At 37.2% G+C, this 19,761-nt stretch overlaps 1 protein-coding gene across 1 annotated transcript; it reads right to left on the reverse strand.

Moving 5' to 3' along the window:
* Nucleotides 1–1,229: 1,229 nt before the first annotated feature.
* pdgfba (platelet-derived growth factor beta polypeptide a) lies at nt 1,230–19,397 on the reverse strand. Its single transcript, XM_073844233.1, has 7 exons — nt 18,985–19,397; nt 12,401–12,497; nt 8,702–8,773; nt 7,908–8,101; nt 4,280–5,150; nt 3,912–4,035; nt 1,230–2,651 (listed from the first exon to the last, which is right to left on the reverse strand). Exons 1-7 carry the CDS (start codon nt 19,054–19,056, stop codon nt 2,639–2,641), a joined length of 1,443 nt encoding a protein of 480 aa, XP_073700334.1. The 5' UTR covers nt 19,057–19,397; the 3' UTR covers nt 1,230–2,638.
* Between the last annotated feature and the right edge of the window lie 364 nt (nt 19,398–19,761).

The raw sequence follows: 19,761 nt of genomic DNA on the forward strand, positions 1-19,761 counted from the left end.
ATAAGCATAATCTTGCTGTATTTGTTTGATACTGCATTTGTATGAGATGTTTTTGTATGATAGAGCTAATGCTACACACAAATGTAAGGCGTTTCCAAAATAGCCACCAACCTGCTGAAAAAAAAAACAGCTAAAACCAGACTAGGCTGGTTGGCTGGTCTTAGCTGGTTTAAGCTGGAAATTGCTGGTTTTAGCTGGTCTCCCAGCCTGGCCAGGCTGGTTTTAGCTGGTGGTTTCCCAGCCTGACCAGCTAAGACCAGCCTGACCTGCCTGGCCAGACTGGAAAAGTGGCCAAAACCTCTCTAAAACCAGCCTGCTGATCAGCTATGACCAGCTAAAACCAGGCTGGTTGACCAGCTAAAACCAGCCAACCAGCCTAGGCTGGTTTTAGCTTCTTTTTTTCACCAGGGAAATGTGACTTGGCTTCAAGGGATTTTTATTATATCCTGATTTGGTTTATGACTTTTCTTAAAAGAGTCATCTATATTTACAGACAAACACAACATTTTGAAGATGTTTGAGGAAGCGTTAGCATGTGAAAAATTGGGTTTCTCCTGATCTGAGATAAAAAAGCATTTATGACACTTTTTTCTTCTATGGCCACCAAATGTGACTTGTCTTCAAGGGATTTTGATTATATCCTGATTTGGTTTAGAACTTTCCTAAAAACAACAATACAATTTGAGAAAACAGTATAATAAATTCTAATTAAATTTATAATCACAAAGACTTCAAAATGTTGTTTTTGAAAACAAGAACTTATGAGTAAACTTGTGAGTGAAATTATTATCATATGGACCACAAAACCAGTCATAAGTGTACATTTTTCGAAATGGAGATTTATACATCATCTGAAAGCTGAATAAATAAGCTTTGTTTTATGGTTTGTTAGGATAGGACATTATTTGGCCGAGATATAACTATTCTGGAAAATCTGGAATCTGAGGATGCAAAAAAATCATAATATTGAGAAAAGCACCTTTAACGTTGTCAAAATGAAGTTGCACATTAGCAATGCACATTACCAATCAAAAATTAAGTTTTGATATATTTACAGTAGGAAATTTACAAAATATCTTCATGGAACATGATCTTTACTTATTATCCTAATGATTTTTGGCATAAAAGAAAAATCGATCATTTTGACCCATACACTTGTATTTTGGGCAAATTGTTTTTTTTTTTTTTTGCAAAATTCGATTGGGAAAGAAAAACCATCAAACCAATGATAAATGTAACACTTTTTATATTTATATTAAAATAGCATTATTACATTAACAATAATTTCCATCAAAACAAATAACAATTAATTACTCTTGGAAGCAGATGGGTAGTGCATCTACCTTTTATAAATAAGTTACGTAAAAAGCCAGAAAAGAAATGCATCATTTACAAACAGTTATTTTATAGCTTTACAAGATTCCAGAAGCAGCTGAATGCACAGGCGGACGTTTGGGAACAGCAGGCATAAAATGACAGAGCACTCCATACCGCCCCCTACAGGATGGGAGTATTTCACGGTAACCTCATTTACGGCTAAACACAATTTTCTTATTTGCATTTAAATATTGAATTAGAATTAGGTACTATTTGACCGTGCATCTACCGACATGCGAACATTAAGTGCTTTTTTAGCACTTCATAGTTGATAATCTCCAGTGTACGTCATTCCAGTGTTTTTGCACCAATTAAATAATGTGCATGATACTGAGAGATCCTTACAAAAAAGTACTGAGGCGGTACCATGGTATCAGATGGATGACCATATTCATATACCATGGCATATACATGGTACTCCAAAGTACTTCAACGAATACCATCATATTACCATGGTAAATGTCCAAAAGACTGTTTTGTAAGTGCTTTCACTCCTGAATTTCATATCTAGCCAGCTGATATTTTACTATTTAATAAACTTGGAGTGTTTAAGTAGCTTGGAAAATGTACAGATTATACCTTTTGAGATGAATTCGTAATAGTTACTTGTATTTTATACTATTTTGGAAGTCCTGAGCTTCATATGTCCAGTTGTTTTGCTCTTTGAGAGTCCGAATTCAACTTTCCAGTTTTAACTTCTTCCAGTTGCTATTCCAGTAGTTCCTCCAGTGGATAAATAGTCCACAGTTGTTTTGCAACCCGACCCACAAATAGGTCTACATCATTCATTGGCATTTGAAGGCTACTTTGACTTTCCCCAAGTAGCTAATCACTGATTCGAGCCAGATTCTTGGCCAACCAGTAGTTCAAGTCAATATTGCACCGCATTTGGCAGTTGTTGTGCTGACCGAAGTGTGAAGCGCATTTGGCAGACCGCAATTGTGTTGTGTTTTAAATACAGTCTCACTATTTGGCAAGCTGTATGGAATCCCTTTTAAGTCCTTTCTCACAGGATATCCTGAGTACGACCAGCTCCCGTAGTGCAGAGACCGCAGAACTGGTGGCCTGAGGCGACTGCAATGGCTGATGGGAAATGTAGTCCATGGGAGCTTATTTGGCAAAGATCAAAGACGTTTCCAGTTATTATAAAAAGATTTCCAGTGTGTCTCTGCTATATCCTGTGTGTGTGTGTCTCCACCCTGACTCCCAGCTTTGTGGTTGCTCCTGGGACTTTGGCAGCAGTTCAGAGTCTTGGTCTTCTTCAGGACATTACCCTGTTAGAAGATGAAGGTCCAAATCTGGTTAGATCTTTTATTAGATTTCACTTGAAAATTCAATTGCTTTGTCAAAGCCGTGGTGCGTCATTTCCGTGCCACTAACGGTATCAAACTGAACTGCAGTCTGTTTAAACTGGCTCAACTGGTGATGTCTATATATGGAGGACGCCATTAACCTTAGCATGGTTTGCATTGTTAACCCAACAATGGTGGATGGGGTGTTGGAAAACATTTCTGCAGTTCTGTATGATGCCACTAGCTACACAAAAATTACTGTTTTGGTGTATTCTCTGTTTAATAGTGTACAGGTCAATGACATGTGTTCACCCAAAAATGAAAATTCTGTCATTAATTGTCGTTCCAAACCTGTAAGACCTTTGTTCATCTTCAGAACACAAGTTAAGATATTTTTGATGAAATCCAAAAGCTTTCTGACCCTCTGTAGACAGCAGCACAACTACATACAACCATGTTCAAAGCCCAAAAAGGTAGGATGAAAATCATAGTAACAGTCCATTTGACATCAGTGGTCCAACCGTAATTTTATAAAGCTACGAGAATACTCTTAATGCACTAAGAAAACAAAAATAACGGCTTCAAGAATTTCTTCTTTTCCGTGTCAATCTTTGACGCTTGTACACAAGAGTACCACGATGCATGAAATTACGGCTGAACCACTGATGTCACATGGACTATTTTTGCAATGTCCTTACTACCTTTCTGAGTCTTGAATGTTTCAGTTGCGTTGCTGTCTATGCTGGATCAGAAAGCTGTTGGATTTCATCAAAAATATCTTAATTTGTGTTCCGAAGATAAACAAAGGTCTAACGGGTTTGGAATGACATGAGAATGTCGATATGAGGTCATTAATGACAGAATTTTTACTTTTGGGTGAATTATTCCTTTTAAAAGTGTCATGTGGTATAAAGTAAAAAGTATATATCCCCATACATCATACACATCTTACCTAATTATTATTAAGGATTCAATGTAATTTCATGGTAAATATCATTACACTTTTGGGGAGTCGTACCACATGACATTTTACAACCTGATGTAATTTCCTATTTTGGTACTGTCAACTGTTTGGTTAACAACATTCTTCAAAATATCTTCTTTTGTGCTCAACAGCTAAAAGAAACAGGTTTGGAACAGCTTTCATTTTTTGGTGAACTATCCCTTTAAGAATGTTTTTTTTTTTTTTACGTGTCATTGAGCCGTACACTTTCCATTATCATACTATAAGAATATAATTACATTATCATCGCTCTCATGGAGGCCTTGCTCATCCTCCTCCGGTGTTTCCGTCGGCGCTTCCGTGGAGCCGGAAGAGGGGGCGGAGTCTGTGGGGCTGAGGGCGTCGTGGGAGGGGATTTCGTCACTATTGAATAATGAGGAAAACAGAAGACATATAAAGAATGTGGTTAGAAGGACGGTTGGATAAACACTGAAAGAATTCATCTAATGGCAATATTAGTGTTACATGATTTGTTGACCCTTGACTTTATAAGCTACCTCTGACGTTAAAGAAATGGAAAGAATAACAGGAAGCAATGCTACTAATTACAATACAATGCGTACACACACTCACACACAATGGCTCAATAGACATTCTAGACACTGACCTGTTCTTTGTGTGCTAGTCTGTTGTTGACTAACTGCTTGCGTTGTATGTTGGTGAAGCTGATGGTGTCTGTGATGTTGGTGGCGAAGATAATGTTGTGTTTCCTCTTGCTGCTGTTCCTTTTCCTGTTTATTTTGGTTACTTGCTTCTGATTGGTGGTGGTGGTGGTGGTGATGTTTTCTAACTTCTGATTGGTCAGAGTGATGATTTAGCACTTCTGATAAACCGCTGGATTGGCCGATGACCTCAACGTGGCTGTAAGTGCGACTAAGCCCGTCTAATTGGCTGTTGTGCGGCATGCTGTGCTCTGATTGGACGGAAGTGTGTGAAGGATTGTGTTTTGGTTGCTGTGGTGTCGTTTGATATGGTTTGGTCGGTTGATCCTCTTGCTGTTGCGTCTTTTTCGCCATGCCGTCGCCACTGTGTTCGGATTTCATGGACTCGACCTCCTCTGTTTGTGTTGTGTCACTCATCATGTGTGGATCTCCTATTGTGGTTTGTCTGGTGGGAACATCTCCTCTGCTTGTATAAACCGGTGTGTGTGTGAGTGTATGTTGGAACGGGCTTTGTCGGTACCCTTGTGTGTGTGTGACTGTGTATTTGGACTGCCATTGTAGTTCTTGACTCTCTTTGTCCTCCAAATGGAGCCTTTGATTATGTTTAAGTTCATCATTGCGGTGTAGCTCCTCTTTTGATTGCGTCTTAGATAATGTTACTTTAGGGTGGAGTCTGGGCGGAGGAAGGGGTGTGGTCTGGAACCGTGGGGAGTGTGCAGAAACACGTGATTGACAGCTACAAGTCACATGGTCCTCCACGGGTATGACAACCTTCTCATAGACTGGTTGTCGGTTGATAAACTGGATTTTTGTCATCTAGATGAAAAAAGAGAGATAGAGAAATCACAATAATGATAGTAACAATGGATAAAACATGCTTAATTTCTGAACAAATCCTATCATTTGTTATTAAGCTATAAATGTGACATATTAATTAGAATAAAAATATACAGAACACATAAATATTGGGGTAAAATAGTCAAGTGTTAGCATGTTTCTATGCTAACAATGTGATATGCTCATTTTCATCAAGATATAAACTTGTCATGTCAATGTCAATATTGGGTTAATTAGTCAAATGTCACCATGTTACATTACCAATGTGATATGCAGATTTTCATCAAAATACAGTGGTGTGAAAAAGTGTTGGCCCTTCCTGATTTTTTGCATGTTTGTCACACTTTAATGTTTCAGATCATCAAACAAATTTAACTATTAATCAAAGATAACACAAGTAAACACAACATGCAGTTTTTGAATGAAGTTTTTTATTATGAAGGGAAAACAAAACCCAAACCCACATGGCCCTGTGTGAAAAAGTGTTTGCCCCCTAAACTTAATAACTAGCAACAACTGCAATCAAGCATTTGTGATATCTTGCAATGAGTCTGTTACAGCGCTGTGCAGGAATTTTGGCCTATACTCATCTTGGCAGAATTGTTGTAATTCAGCCACATTGGAGGGTTTTCGAGCATGAACCACCTTTTTAAGGTCATGCCACAGCATCTCAATAGGATTCAGGTCAGGACTTTGACTAGGACACTCCAAAGTCTTCATTTTGTTTTTCTTCAGCCATTCAGAGGTGGACTTGCTTTTGTGTTTTGGATCATTGTCCTGCTGCAGAACCCAAGTTCGCTTCAGCTTGAGGTCACGAACAGATGGCCGGACAATGTCCTTCAGGATTTTTTGTTAGACAGCAGAATTCATGGTTCCATTTTTCACAGCAAGTCTTCCAGGTCCAGAAGCAGCAAAACAGCCCCAGACCATCACACTACCACCACCATATTTTACTGTTGGTATGATGTTCTTTTTCTGAAATGCTGTGTTACTTTACACCAGATGTAATGGGACACACACCTTCCAAAATGTTCAACTTTTGTCTCATCAGTCCACAGAGTATTTTCCCAAAAGTCTTGGGGATCATCAAGATGTGTTCTGGCAAAACTGAGACGAGCCTTTATGTTCTTTTTGCTCAGCAGCGGTTTTCGTCTTGGAACTCTGCCATGCAGGCCATTTTTGCCCAGTCTCTTTCTTATGCTGGAGTCATGAACACTGACCTTAACTGAGGCAAGAGAGGCCTGCAGCGCTTTAGATGTTGTTGTGGGGTCTTTTGTGACCTCTTGGATGAGTCGTTGCTGCGCTCTTGGGGTAAATAAAGGTCTTTTTCATAAAAAAAAACTTCATTTAAAAACTGCATGTTGTGTTTACTTGTGTTATCTTTGATTAATATTTAAATTTGTTTGATGATCTGAAACATTAAAGTGTGACAAACATGCACAAAAATAAAAAATCAGGAAGGGGGTCAACACTTTTTCACACCACTGTATAAACTACATGTAAATATTGGGTAAATTAGTCAAGTGTTAGAATGTTGCTATGATAACAATGTGATATGCTAATTTTCATCAAAATATAAACTACATGTAAATATTGGGTAAAATAGTCAATTTGTAATTAGATTAGATCTTTAGTTTAGCATGTTGCAATGATAACAATGTGATATGCTAATTTGCATAAATATTCACTACGTGTAAAATTTAATAAAATAGTGTAATTAGATAACTATTTTTATGTTAGAATGTTGCTACATTAACAATGTGATATTCTAATTTGCATAAAATTACACTGTACAATTGGGTATAATAGGCCATTTGTAATAAGATTTAAAAAAATTTTTAGCATATGATACATTAACATTAAAATGCACAGTATGTATAAATATTGGGTACATTTGTATGCTTAAAATTATATTGAACTATTTTATGTTAACAATGTTATACACTAATTTGCATGAAAAATATAAACTACATGCAAATATTGGGTAAAATAGTCCACTTGTAATTAGATTTAACGATCTTTGTTTTAGCATGTTGTTAAGCTAATAATGTAACACGTTAATTTGCATATAAAATATACACTACATGTACATTTTGAGTAAAATAGTCCATTTGTAATTAGACTTAACTAGTTTTATGTGAAAATGTTGCAATGTTAACAATGTGATGTTCACGTAAAACAGTACAATTGAGTAAAATAGCTTAGTTTTAAATATTTTTATGTTTGCATAAGTTGCTAAGCTAACAATGTTATACGGAAATTAGCAATACACAGTAAAGATAAATCTTGGGTAAATTAGTGTACTTACAATTATAAATGCATTGTTATACACTAATTAGTATAACATACAGCACACAAATATTTTGTAAAACAGTCCATTTTGACTATTTTATGTTAGCATGTTGCTAAACTAATAAGTATACAAATGTAGTACATAGCCTACAAATATTGGGTAACTACGTAACTTGTAATTTTTACTGATATTTTAAGATATTGAGTGAAATACAAGTATATTATTAGTGTTAAGATTTCTACCAACTCTTGTAGATGTTTTTTTTTTTTTCTCACAGAGCTCTGCGCAATGCATTCTGGGATTCTTAATGAATGATTCATGTAATCTTACTAGAAAATTTGGCCACAATAAATATTTTAAGACATTATTATATTTCCTATCTTTTAGAAACCTTATTATCTAAAAAACAGCTACAAATTCATTGCAATTTTGCGCATAAATACCTGTAAATGACGCATTTCTGTGACGACTGGCACACATTGTAAAATGCGTGTGTTGCAGCATCCCGAACAGCGCTGCACTTCCACACATGGAGGCCATAACAAGAAGTTGGCGTTCCGTCTGTCCAACATCGAACGGGTCACTTCCATAACTTCTGTTCTCACCTTACACATGGCCTGCTGGGCCACCTGAACGTCTGTGAAAGAGACAGGAATAAAATGCAATGTCTATTTAACGTTTATTCATCATACTCCCACATAGCAGCAGTCAAAACTGGATGGAAGTTAGACAAACCAGACTAACAAAACTACAGACACACTCTATAATTCACCCTCTCAGCGCTGTCAGAGTGTGTTTGTTGTACAAGTCACAGATCTGAGGCGCACTTGACTAAAAGTGAGCACTCTGAGAAAGAGAGAAAAAACATAAGGGTTCGAGTGCATGTGCGAAAGAAGCGTGGGTTGTAAAATTGAGCTTTGAAACTTGTGTGTGTGTGTGTGTGTGTGTGTGTTTGAGGGTGACCTAAGGACATGTGGCGAGACAGGACGAGACAGAATCAATCACAGAGACGCAACAGCAGACTGTCGGCCCATATATGCACATCTCACACACTCGCACAAATGCACAACAAAGCCACAACACCATTGTGGAATGGAGATGCCACGGTGTCTCAAAATAATGGCCACAGACTGGAAATACATTGAAATTCTGCTGGAGGACAAAGACCAAGAGACGGGAGTGTGGAAAAGAGACAGCGAGACAAAGAGAGGAAGGGAGGGAATGCTAGCAGACTTACTAAGGCTTCTGGGAAGACGCTTGTGTGTTCCGTTGGAGTGCATCTCATTCTCGGGCTTCTCATCATCTTCCTCTGAAAACGAAAGACAAAACCAAGGAGGGATTAAAAACATGGAACATCCTTCACCAATTTGGTTAGCTAGAGGTCATGAGGTTGACTTTAGATTTGTTACCTACTGAAATTCACCATTTACGTATAATTTCAGACAATCACATTTAAGGCCTGTTCACACCAAGTACGATAACTAATTTCATTACTTAGTTACTAGATATTAATGCAGTATTGTTACCTTTTATCGCCTTGGAATTGGGTTGGAATTTGGAATTTTGCAAAACGTGACGTCATGCGCATATATATTCTGTGTTTGTGTTGTAGGGTAGCAATGATAAGTTGTTGAATCGTGATTCGTAGATCGATTCTGAGATTTTCCGAATCTCTCAGTTCTGAGATTAGTTTTTAAAGGGTTAGTCCACCCTAAAATAAAAATTTTGTCATTAATCACTTACCCCCATCGGTGTTGGGGGTAACGCATTACAAGTAACGCAAGTTACGTAATAATATTACTTTTTCCAAGTAACTAGTAAAGTACGCATTACTTTTTAATTTTTAATATTTAATTGAGGGAATATCTGAGTTACTTTTTCAAATAAGTAACGGCAGTTACTTTCCCCCCTCATTTATTGATTAAAAGTTCTCCTGTCCCCATGTTGAGAAATTGTGAGTAAGATTTTACGTTAGTTCTAGAATAAATGTGAACATGCGAAAAATTTATCTCACTTAGGAAAAAAACAGATACAGTATTCCTCAAAATCAATAAAAACAGTGAAATTCAACGCAAACCTGCAATAATTAAATGTGTTAAATAATACAAATATCCTTTATGTATTTAATCCCATTTTATTAACCAATGTCTTTGCTGCCGACCTTCGATGATCCAATTCATCCATACTAATAAGCGAAAATTACTCAAGATAATCTAGCATCTGTTTTCCTTTTTTTATCGCTGAAGAGCATCTACTGTACAGACGTGAATTTACTTTTCTCTAGGCCTGAGGCTTTAGGTGTAAAAAGGCTTTTACATTTGCCCAAAAAACAAACAAACAAGCAAGCCCTGCCCAGATTTTAAAAAGTAACGCAAAAGTAACATAACACATTACTTTCCATAAAAAGTAACGAAGTAGCTTAATTAGTTACTTTTTTAGGGAGTAACTTAATATTGTAATGCATTACTTTTAAAAGTAACTTTCCCCAACACTGACCCCCATGTCGTTCCAAACCCATAAAAGCTTTGTTCGTCTTCGCAACACAAATTATGATATTTTTGATGCATTCTGACAGCTCTCTGACCCTCCCATAGACAGCAAATTAATTGACATGATCAACGTCCAGAAACTTAGCAGGGAGATCGGTAAAATAATCCATGTGACATCACGGGTTCAACCGTAATTTTATGAAGCTACAAGAATACTATTTGCATGCAAAGAAAACAATAATCACGAATTTATTCTTCAATTAGTCTCCTCTTTGTCACCCTAGCGCAAACAGCGTACACTGTTCTCTGTCAGCTGCGTTACATGGATACGCCATTTTCAGTCAATTCGGTCAAAGTAATAAATAATTATTGTTTTCGGTTTTCGGCCAAGTGCATCCAGAATTTTTGTTTCCGGTTTCGGCTTAAAATTGAATTTCGGTTCATCCCTAGTCATTGTTATACTTATAATTAACAATTATAACAACACTGAGGAACGATTTTGTTAGAATCACTTTCAGAATGATTTTTTCCAGCTGATTAAGGAGTTTAAGCATTTAAAGCGACTTATAGAGTGCTTATAACACACAAAACATTATCAATTGTTTTACCCAATCTCATGACGAAAACGTACCTGAGACAAGGCGCAAAATGCGTACCAGTAAGTACATATTGCTGCAGTTTTAAATAGAAATCAACACTAGAGGAGGTAAAACAGCGAGCACGTGTAATCGTTTTTTGTACACAGTTATGATTACAGCTCCATATTTTTTGCTCTCCGGATTTAACAATCTTGCTCGATTGCTCAGCCGGCACGGAATTGGACTTAGGATGCGGAATCCTTGGGTACAAATCCCGTCAAAAACATGACTCACAATGAAACAGCTGGAAGATGAGAGATCAAAAAACAAGCTTAAACGACATGCATTTGCATTTTTACGTCACATTCGCTTTTGTTCATACTATCGGGTAGGTTTAGGGGTAGTGCATATGGTACGTTATTTTAAAATTTTATTTAGCATTAGAGTTGTAGCACCACTCAACGGACATTTCAAGTCAGAACTGCAGTGACACGTATAAAACCAACAATCTCGTAAAATGTACCATATGTACGTTCATCTGCTACAGGGAATAAAACTAACGCTCTTTTAGCGCCACTCAGTGGACATTTCACACTGAATATGTCACGAAATGTACATGGCCATACGTATTTCGAAAATGTCTTGTGAAAACATTCCCACAGGTATGCATCATGAGATCAGGTTGCATTTTTTGGTATAGTTATCGTGGTGTGAATTCTATTCAAGGAATATACAGAACTACAAAACTACATTTTTTTGCACTTCAAAATTTCCGTGAGCATTTTCTTTTAAAGACAGACATTGATATGACTTTAGACATATATTTTCTCCTGTTAGAGAGACACTTAAGTTAAATAGTGTTAAAAAGAACCACCCACTCATACCGGAAAGAGCTGATTTTATGACCAATCACAGTCAGCTTTTTTTGTTTGTTTTATCAGACATAATTCTAAGAACAAAGCAGATCATATATCTCTACCTAAATTTACTAGAAAGTATCTTGAATATCCTTCAAAGAAAACTCTTGAAATTCTTGAAAATCATTAGAGGCCCCAATTGCTCTCAACCTGCGACAATCCTAGTTCTTTGTTGAAATGCATTCTTTTTAACATGAACCTGTATGTATGACTCATGGAAACTTGCCATTGTAATGTGCATTTAAGTTGCTTTGTCTGTGCATTTGTTTGTGTCTCTGTACATCTCATCCTAAAGACCTGCTGCGTCTGGGATTGCCATTTGAATCCTCTTGAGTCCATTGTCCCGTCACGTTGTTGTAAATCAGATCAAGCCCTGTCAATCTATTGTATATTCAAAAGTGACGTTTGTCTGGTATAATAGCCCTTGTAGTAAGGGTCACAACATTGTTAAATCTGGTAAAAATGCACACACTGGTATAGGGAACAATAGTGTAGCCTTGTGTTTGTGTCCCCTCTGTAAACTTAGAGCTGGACTGGGCTCAAGGTCACTGCTATTGTGCCTGTGAGGAGCTATACACGGCCCATTCATGTAAATATTACCATTATCCACATGCATGCACACACACACACACACACACACACACACACACACACATACACAGTGCATTCCAGACCCCTCACTCTTTCCTGCCTCACCTTCCCACTCAACACACCCCAGAAAACACACACATTCCACAAATGACGAGACGTTTACCAGTGCTGATACGGGTTTTATAATGGCCGATGACGACATGTAGAGAGCAAGGTGGCCAGTGCATGATATAATATCAGTATATGTGTAACAGAACTATTTAAGTACCTAATCAAATCTATGCAAGCAAATTTATCAGTTTCATAAGATAATCAAATCACATAACTTTAAACTGTATTTCAAGTATGGAATCTGCTTTACCTACGGATTCTACGTCCAGAAGTCTCTTTAGATCATCTACAGATGAGATGGGACTGTTTATCACTAAATCCACCAGAGATGGGGGGAGAGCGTCCTCCTGATGAAGAAAGAAAGAAAGAGATAAAAAGATGGTTAGACATGTTTAAAACAAACACACACCTGTCTGGGTCAAAAACCAGTTCCTGTCATTTCAATAACCTACGCATATCCATGTCTAACCAGCGCATTGAGTACATAGGCACGGTTTGCAGAGTTACAGAGAGCATGTGTGGAGAGCTCCGTTTGTGTTTATTTTTTTTTTTATCTCTGTCCTTTATTAAGCTGCATTACTCATATTCAGGTCACTGTGTGTGTGTGATGTGGTCAGTGTCATGTGGCAGGCACACAGTGGGAAAATAAATATATAAATAAAACAGATTGCCTTAAGCTACAAACCAATCGAAAACCACACCCGACACGGGGTTCCTCATAAATGTGTTTGAATTTATACATTGCATTGCAGGAGATTTTTGAGCAATAACAGTTGTGATGTTATTATCTATACATGCATGAAATAAAATACTCATTAGAGGGAACATGTCATGAAAAACGTGATTTCTGTTGCCTTTTAAATCAGTTTGATGTAGTTTACATACTGACAAGTGATAGACATGCTGGTCAGGCTGATTCATTTGCTGATATAGACCACGTTATAGATTAAAACAAGTGTTTTAAGCAATTTCAAGTGCAGCTATTTTCAAGTGCTGTCATTACATTGTATTAGTTATATAACCAGCCGTCTACTCTAGTTCATAGAACATATTGGTAATCAGGGTTTCCAGGTTTTCACAACAAAACCTGCCCAACGACTACTCAAAATGCTGTTTCCTAGTAAAATTTGCACACCAGGCGGTAAATATCACATTATTGGAGTCACCTTAACCCCATATATGAAAAACAACCAGTGGAAATAGTGTTAAAGTAACCCAATTCCGCAGGAAAACCACAGATTTGGCAACACTTTTGCTAATGTTATATCTGAATGGTGAAAACATCCAGCTTAAATGATTGAAAAACACTGTGAAGAAGTTACTTCTAAATGTTCTCTGAACCATCCAAAACTAGTAAGTACTAAAAAAAAAATGTAAACGTTGGATGAACGTCCAACTGATGTGTGAAAAACACTCCTGAACAATGTGTAAGTGTTGTTTTTTGCTAACATTTTGTAAATATTAACTGCTAAATGTTAAATAATTTTAAACAGACATACCAAGCTCTGTCGTGAAACCCTAGATGGTGCAGGCTGATGGGTCGCTAATGCAAACTGATGATATTTACAGTGTTAAAGTACTTTGTAAAAGCTGATTGGTTCATGTTGCATACACGCCAATGAGGTTGCTGCTTTACATTTAAATAGCTGGTTAGCATTCACTAGCGCTTTTCACAACACGCTTTCAAAGTTCCTCTGAAACCCTCCACCTCCCCAGCTCCACCTGTATAGATCTGCTACACTGTATTATATATGTTACTTGTGCAGCAGCAGTATCTACAACAACAGCAATAACCAACAGCGGCAGCAATTTTGTAGCATAGCAGATCTATTCCACCAAGACCAAATACATTAACATTGCTATATCCATTACCATGCTAATATCTTCAGAGAGTTATTTGTTCATAAATTAAAAAAAAAAAACCTTGCCAGAACATTAGCCTAAGTTTTGCAAAGCTTGCAACCATTTATTTAAATAAAGCAAACTTAGCTCACTCAGCACTCGTATTTCTTGTAAAATCAGTTCTGTTTTTCACATCAACTAGTCATTGCAGAGTGACAGTTTGAAAAGAAAATCGGTAAACTAAACCAAGCCAAACTAAAGTAAGTAAATTACGACTATTAACACAACCACTCACGTGAGTACGCAAATATGACAATGATTTAAATCATAACCATTTAGATTTTTTGAAAATTTCTATTTGTACAACCTCATTAAAACAGTACATTTTTGCCCCATTCATAAATTTTTGTCCCATCGAAAATGTTTATACAAATGAATGAATGAAAATGAATCTGCACACACACTCGCAAAATTCACTTTCATTTCTAGCTACATTTTCTTGTAAAAGGTGAACACTTGTAGCTACGCAATTTAGATTTCATCTGCATTTTATTCCAAAATGTCTTACCGCAAAAATATGATGCATTCCTCAATGTGACCACAAGGGTCGCTATTAAGTCCTCTACAGTGAGTTTTGTTTTTCAGGTCAACTACAGTCACATATAACCACTCTCTTTAATGCGAATGTGATAATACAGTCTCACAACAATTCTCAACTATTTCCAAATTTAACAATTTGACAAAACATCACTCGTACATTTTTATTTGATCTACTCTCGTCCCACTGAGAGGTAGGTATAGAAATGGAACTTCATACTTAACATTTTTCATACTTTTTATATGAACCATTGTACAAATTTGTACAAAATGGCCACACGCAAAATAGCTATGTTTTGTCATACTTACGTTTCCATACAATCTATAAACATAACGATAAATATAAAAAGAACAATATAGTTCTAAAAATCATTCTCGATATTAAAGAATAGCAATGTGCACACCACAGATATAACCATAAAGGCATAGAGAAATAACATTGTTGGAATCAACAGTTTTTCCCAGCTGTTGAACGATAAAAACACTGACACCCAATCAGAATCAATCCTGCTATTACGAGCTCGAGAATTTAAAGTGGCAGATGGGCATGCGCTTAAAAATAAATAGACAATATCATCCGCTGATATGGGCACTAATATAGTTAAATGTACAGTTATCGTTCTTGACGTGAACTGGCATTTTTCATACGTTACGCATCATACAAATTCGTAGGGATTTGCACACCCGCAAAATAGCTGCTTTCTAAGGCAGTTGGGTTGTAATCTGAACGCTTATAACTATGCAATCTCAAGTTCAAGTGTTGCTGCATTCCAAAGTGCAGCAAAGTTAATACTGCTGAGCAAGCAGTCATAACATGATTTGCATATAAAAGCCTTAAAGATACAGTAGCAACAATCTGTTTCATTCAAAGAATTGGTCATGAAAAACTAAATTTCGACTTCAGAATAACATTTCAATTACACTTGTAGGAAAACAACTAACTACAAACTACACACCATTCATTGAAGACAACCAAATAAGCCAGACTCACTAAACCGAGATGCCATCTAGCTGGACACTGAAAGGCCAACGTTCATCAGTGTGTGTAAAACTCAAGATGGATGCTCAGGTGTGAAGCGCTGAACATCAGTGTGAAACACACATGCACTAAAACAGTATTTTACCCACTGTCAGGTGCATGTGTGTGTAGCACTGTAACACATACAGTATACTGATCCTATTAGGATGACATCACTCCCATTTGCCACATGCCGTAATGAATCATGGGACGCAGGAATGCCAATAGTTCATCTAGGGGAAAAGCTGAGGAGGAATGGGGTATAATTATGGACCTGGATTGCTATACGCACACACTTGAAACATTAGAGGGCGGCCACATGGCAGGCAGCCATAACTGAATTCAGACATAAAGAAATACTGTATCCACACCTGCACATACAAACACACAGGTCGCATAAATAGATCCACTGAAAGAAGCATAAAAAGAAGGATTTGTTTAGGCTTTGATAATCATGCTTGCATAGCGAGAGATTAAATATTATATGAACGCATAAGCACAAGCACAATACGGTCGATCCATCTTCCATTTTCCAAAACGGAGTCATTAATTCGATGCACATTTGTTTGGCTCCACTCAGGTGTTCAGCTCGGCTTTCATTCGCTCAATTCCTGAGTCATGTCTGCAAAAGCAATTTCGATTTTTTTTTTAAGCCATCGGGCCGTGACACACGTAATGCCCCGAGAGACCCAAAGCCAAATCATCTTACGTGACTCCATCCGCACGTCTTTACCGTGCCGCCTAGATTATTCCTCTCTCTTATGTAACTTAAACACAAGACTTATGATGCATCAGCTGGAGGACTAAAATCCCATCAGCTGTGACCTTTTAAACTCACTGAAACAGTCCGAATCGGAGCGCTCGGTTTTAAAGGGTAGACCTGATATAAAGTTTTTTTGTAGGTTTGGTGGTGATGCAATGGTGATATTGAAGAGACGGATTACAGAAACATCACAAGGGGATTTAGGTCTTATAGTATGTGTGTGTGTGTGTGTGTGTGTGTGTGTGTGTGTGTGTGTGTGTGTGTGTGTGTGTGTGTGTGTGTGTGTGTGTGTGTGTATGTGTGTGGACGGCAATTGATGTGCATGTCATAAAGACCTTTTAATAAAGGTCAGGACGCATATGTGAGAATATCTGCAACCCAAATCATAGTGCAAGAATGATTTCGCTGAATCTGTTCTATTACTGTAGGACGGACAGATTTTAGTGGCAGATATCAGTATATTTAGAAAGCAGGATGGCTGGCAGTATCATATTATTACAAATAAGATTTGCATTTGCAATAATAAGAATGCACACTATGCATTGATGAGGCTAAATTAACGCTGATAATCTCTAAATGGTCAAATATTGACCAGTATGCCAAATATTTTTTATTATTACCAGGATTCCAACAGCAGCTGATTTCCAATGACTTTGGGCCTGGATAAGCATTTGAATGAATGAATGAATGAATGAATGAATAGTTTAAAATAGATGTGAATCAGTTTGACTGATTCATTGAAAAGACCTGAATCAGAGACAACTACGACTTTTGATCATGTTTTAGAAAAATATTTGTTTAAAATTATTTTAAAACATATATAAATAATTTTTGCACACACACACACACACACACACACACACACACACACACGAATCAGTTTGACTGATTCATTGAAAAGACCTAAATCATGACTTTTGATCAAGTTTTAGAAAAAGATACATTTAAATTACTCTAAAACATATATAAAAAATGTTTGCGCGCACACACACAAACACACACACACACACACACACACACACACACACGAACACACACACACGAACACACACACACACGAACACGAACACACACACACACGAACACACACACACACACACACACACACACACACACACACACACACACACACACACACACACACACACACACACACACACACACACACACACACACACATGAATCTGTTTGACTGATTCATTGGAAAGACCTGAATCAGACACGACTATGACTTTTGATCAAGTTTTAGAAAAATATACGTTTAAAATAATTTTAAAACATATAAATATATTTTTGCACATACACAGATGAATCTATTTGACTGATTCATTGAAAAGACCTGAATCGGACATGGCTATGACTTTTGATCAAGTTTTAGAAAAATGTACATTTATACATATTTTACAACATATATAAATATATTTTTACGCATACACACACACACACACACACACACAAACAAATCTGTTTTACTGATTCCTTGAAAAGACCTAAATGAGACAAATATGATTATATATATATATATATATTTCTTACACACACACACACACACACACACACAAATCTGTTTGACTGATTCATTGAAAGGACCTGAATCAGGCACAACTATGACTTTCAATTAAGTTTTAGAAACGATAAATATGTATGTTTTTGCGCATATACACAAATCTGTTCAACAAACCGGTTCACAAATATGACTTATGATCAATTTATAGACAAATGCACATTCAAATGTTTCTTTTTTCATAATATAAATATTTTGACATTTATGTTGACATTAAGTTTTCATGACTTTTCAGGCAGATTTTTCACATTAATTTAAAGAAAAAGTACATATAAAAACATTTAAAAAATATTTTTTACATTATTTTACAATATTTCACAAATATTATATAAATATTTTCTATTATATATTACTCTGACCACTATGACTTGACCCAACTTTAGAAAAAAATACTTTTATATTTAATTTTTAAATACTTAAAATATATTTTTTACAGTTTGGAATGTAGTTTAAAACTACAAATATGTACACATTATATAAATACGTACAAATTTTAAAACATAAATGCATTTTGTCTGTGTATGTGCATATGAATTTTCAAATTTGATTAATGTTTATTCCTAGTTTGTAAAACTCAGTTTCAAGTTTTCAATGACCGTGGGAACCCTCCAGAGGACCCTCTTCTATAGCAACTCGCAGCACTATTTTAATACGGCTAAAGGCGTACTGTAGTGTTAAATGCACAACATAACTGAGGTTTAAGCAGTGACAGTGATGCTCTTGGACTGAGTGATGTGTTTTTGGCAGTGCTGCATCTGGGAACCCATCCAACGCACATTAATACTGGCAACCCTAACAGTGTCTTTGTTTGAGTTTAGAATTGCAGACATAAACAAATACGGATAGATCAAGCATCAAATCAAGTACAGTTTCTCTTTTCTCCTGCTCTCTGGGGCCAACACGCAGTCAGGCATGCTTATGGGGGAATTCGTTACAGTTTGCTCGAATTTTATCCCTCGAAATCAAGACGTGCCCTGAATGCGCCTATTGTCAAATGAGACATAGAAATTAAAGTCAAACCGAGCGTGACGTCAATCAGGTGAAGCTTACCTGCGCGCGACCAGACCGCAAGCACGCCGCGAGCGCCGCGAGCACCAGCAGCAGAAGCCGCGAGCTCATCATGCGCGCACATCCAACTGTCTCTCTCGCTGTCAAACGCACACACACACACTCTCTCAGCTGCAGGAAAGTTTATTCCAGAGGGGTTGAGTCACTTTGAACACCGTGCCAGCTGATCCTGTTTGACATTTAACGCCGTATCCGAAATCTCCAGTGTGGAAATAAAGTGTTCACGTTAAAAATCGCATATTAACGATGCACTTAAAAGCAGAGAGAGCAAATCTCCAGTCTTCAGCTTTAAATATCCAAGTTAAATACATCCAGGGTGTTAAATCTTTTCAAAATAAGCCGTTCATTTTCATTCCAGCGCTGCAAGTATATGCAACTTTCCCTGGCGCTGCTAGAGCGTGTTACTCAGGTGCTTTAATGCGCGCTGCTGCACTTCGCTCTGGCTTCAGCCTTAAAAAAACAAACCCCGCCCTCCTGCGTTCTGATTGGCTCGCTGCGCCGTCGAGGCTGGACTGATGTGTCCATATAAGGCAAATGATTAGGAGCGATTGGGCACGGATGAGGGGGGGCTCTACATGACCTGACATTTTTGGAGTGTGACTTTTATTGGGAAAAAGGCAACAGTTTTCTCACGGACACCTGTTCTGTCTTGTTTCACTGGAGGTTGTATAGCAAACGCTTGAGAAGTGGGAAGCCACACTGCAGTGGACCTGAGCCCAGATGATGGAAGTGGTATTATATACTGTAGTCTTATGAAAT

Source organism: Garra rufa, chromosome 7, assembly GCF_049309525.1.
Source record: "Garra rufa chromosome 7, GarRuf1.0, whole genome shotgun sequence".
In the NCBI taxonomy this organism is placed as follows: domain Eukaryota; kingdom Metazoa; phylum Chordata; class Actinopteri; order Cypriniformes; family Cyprinidae; genus Garra; species Garra rufa.

Excerpts from the sequence above, each read along its gene's own strand:
- pdgfba (XM_073844233.1), bottom strand. The coding sequence starts at position 19,056 with ATGATGAGCTCGCGGCTTCTGCTGCTGGTGCTCGCGGCGCTCGCGGCG. Across the intron at positions 8,102-8,701 it reads GCGTCTTCCCAGAAGCCTTA|ACGTTCAGGTGGCCCAGCAG; the intron begins GTAAGTCTGCTA and ends TCTCTTTCACAG. Across the intron at positions 5,151-7,907 it reads CAGAAATGCGTCATTTACAG|ATGACAAAAATCCAGTTTAT; the intron begins GTATTTATGCGC and ends TTTTTCATCTAG.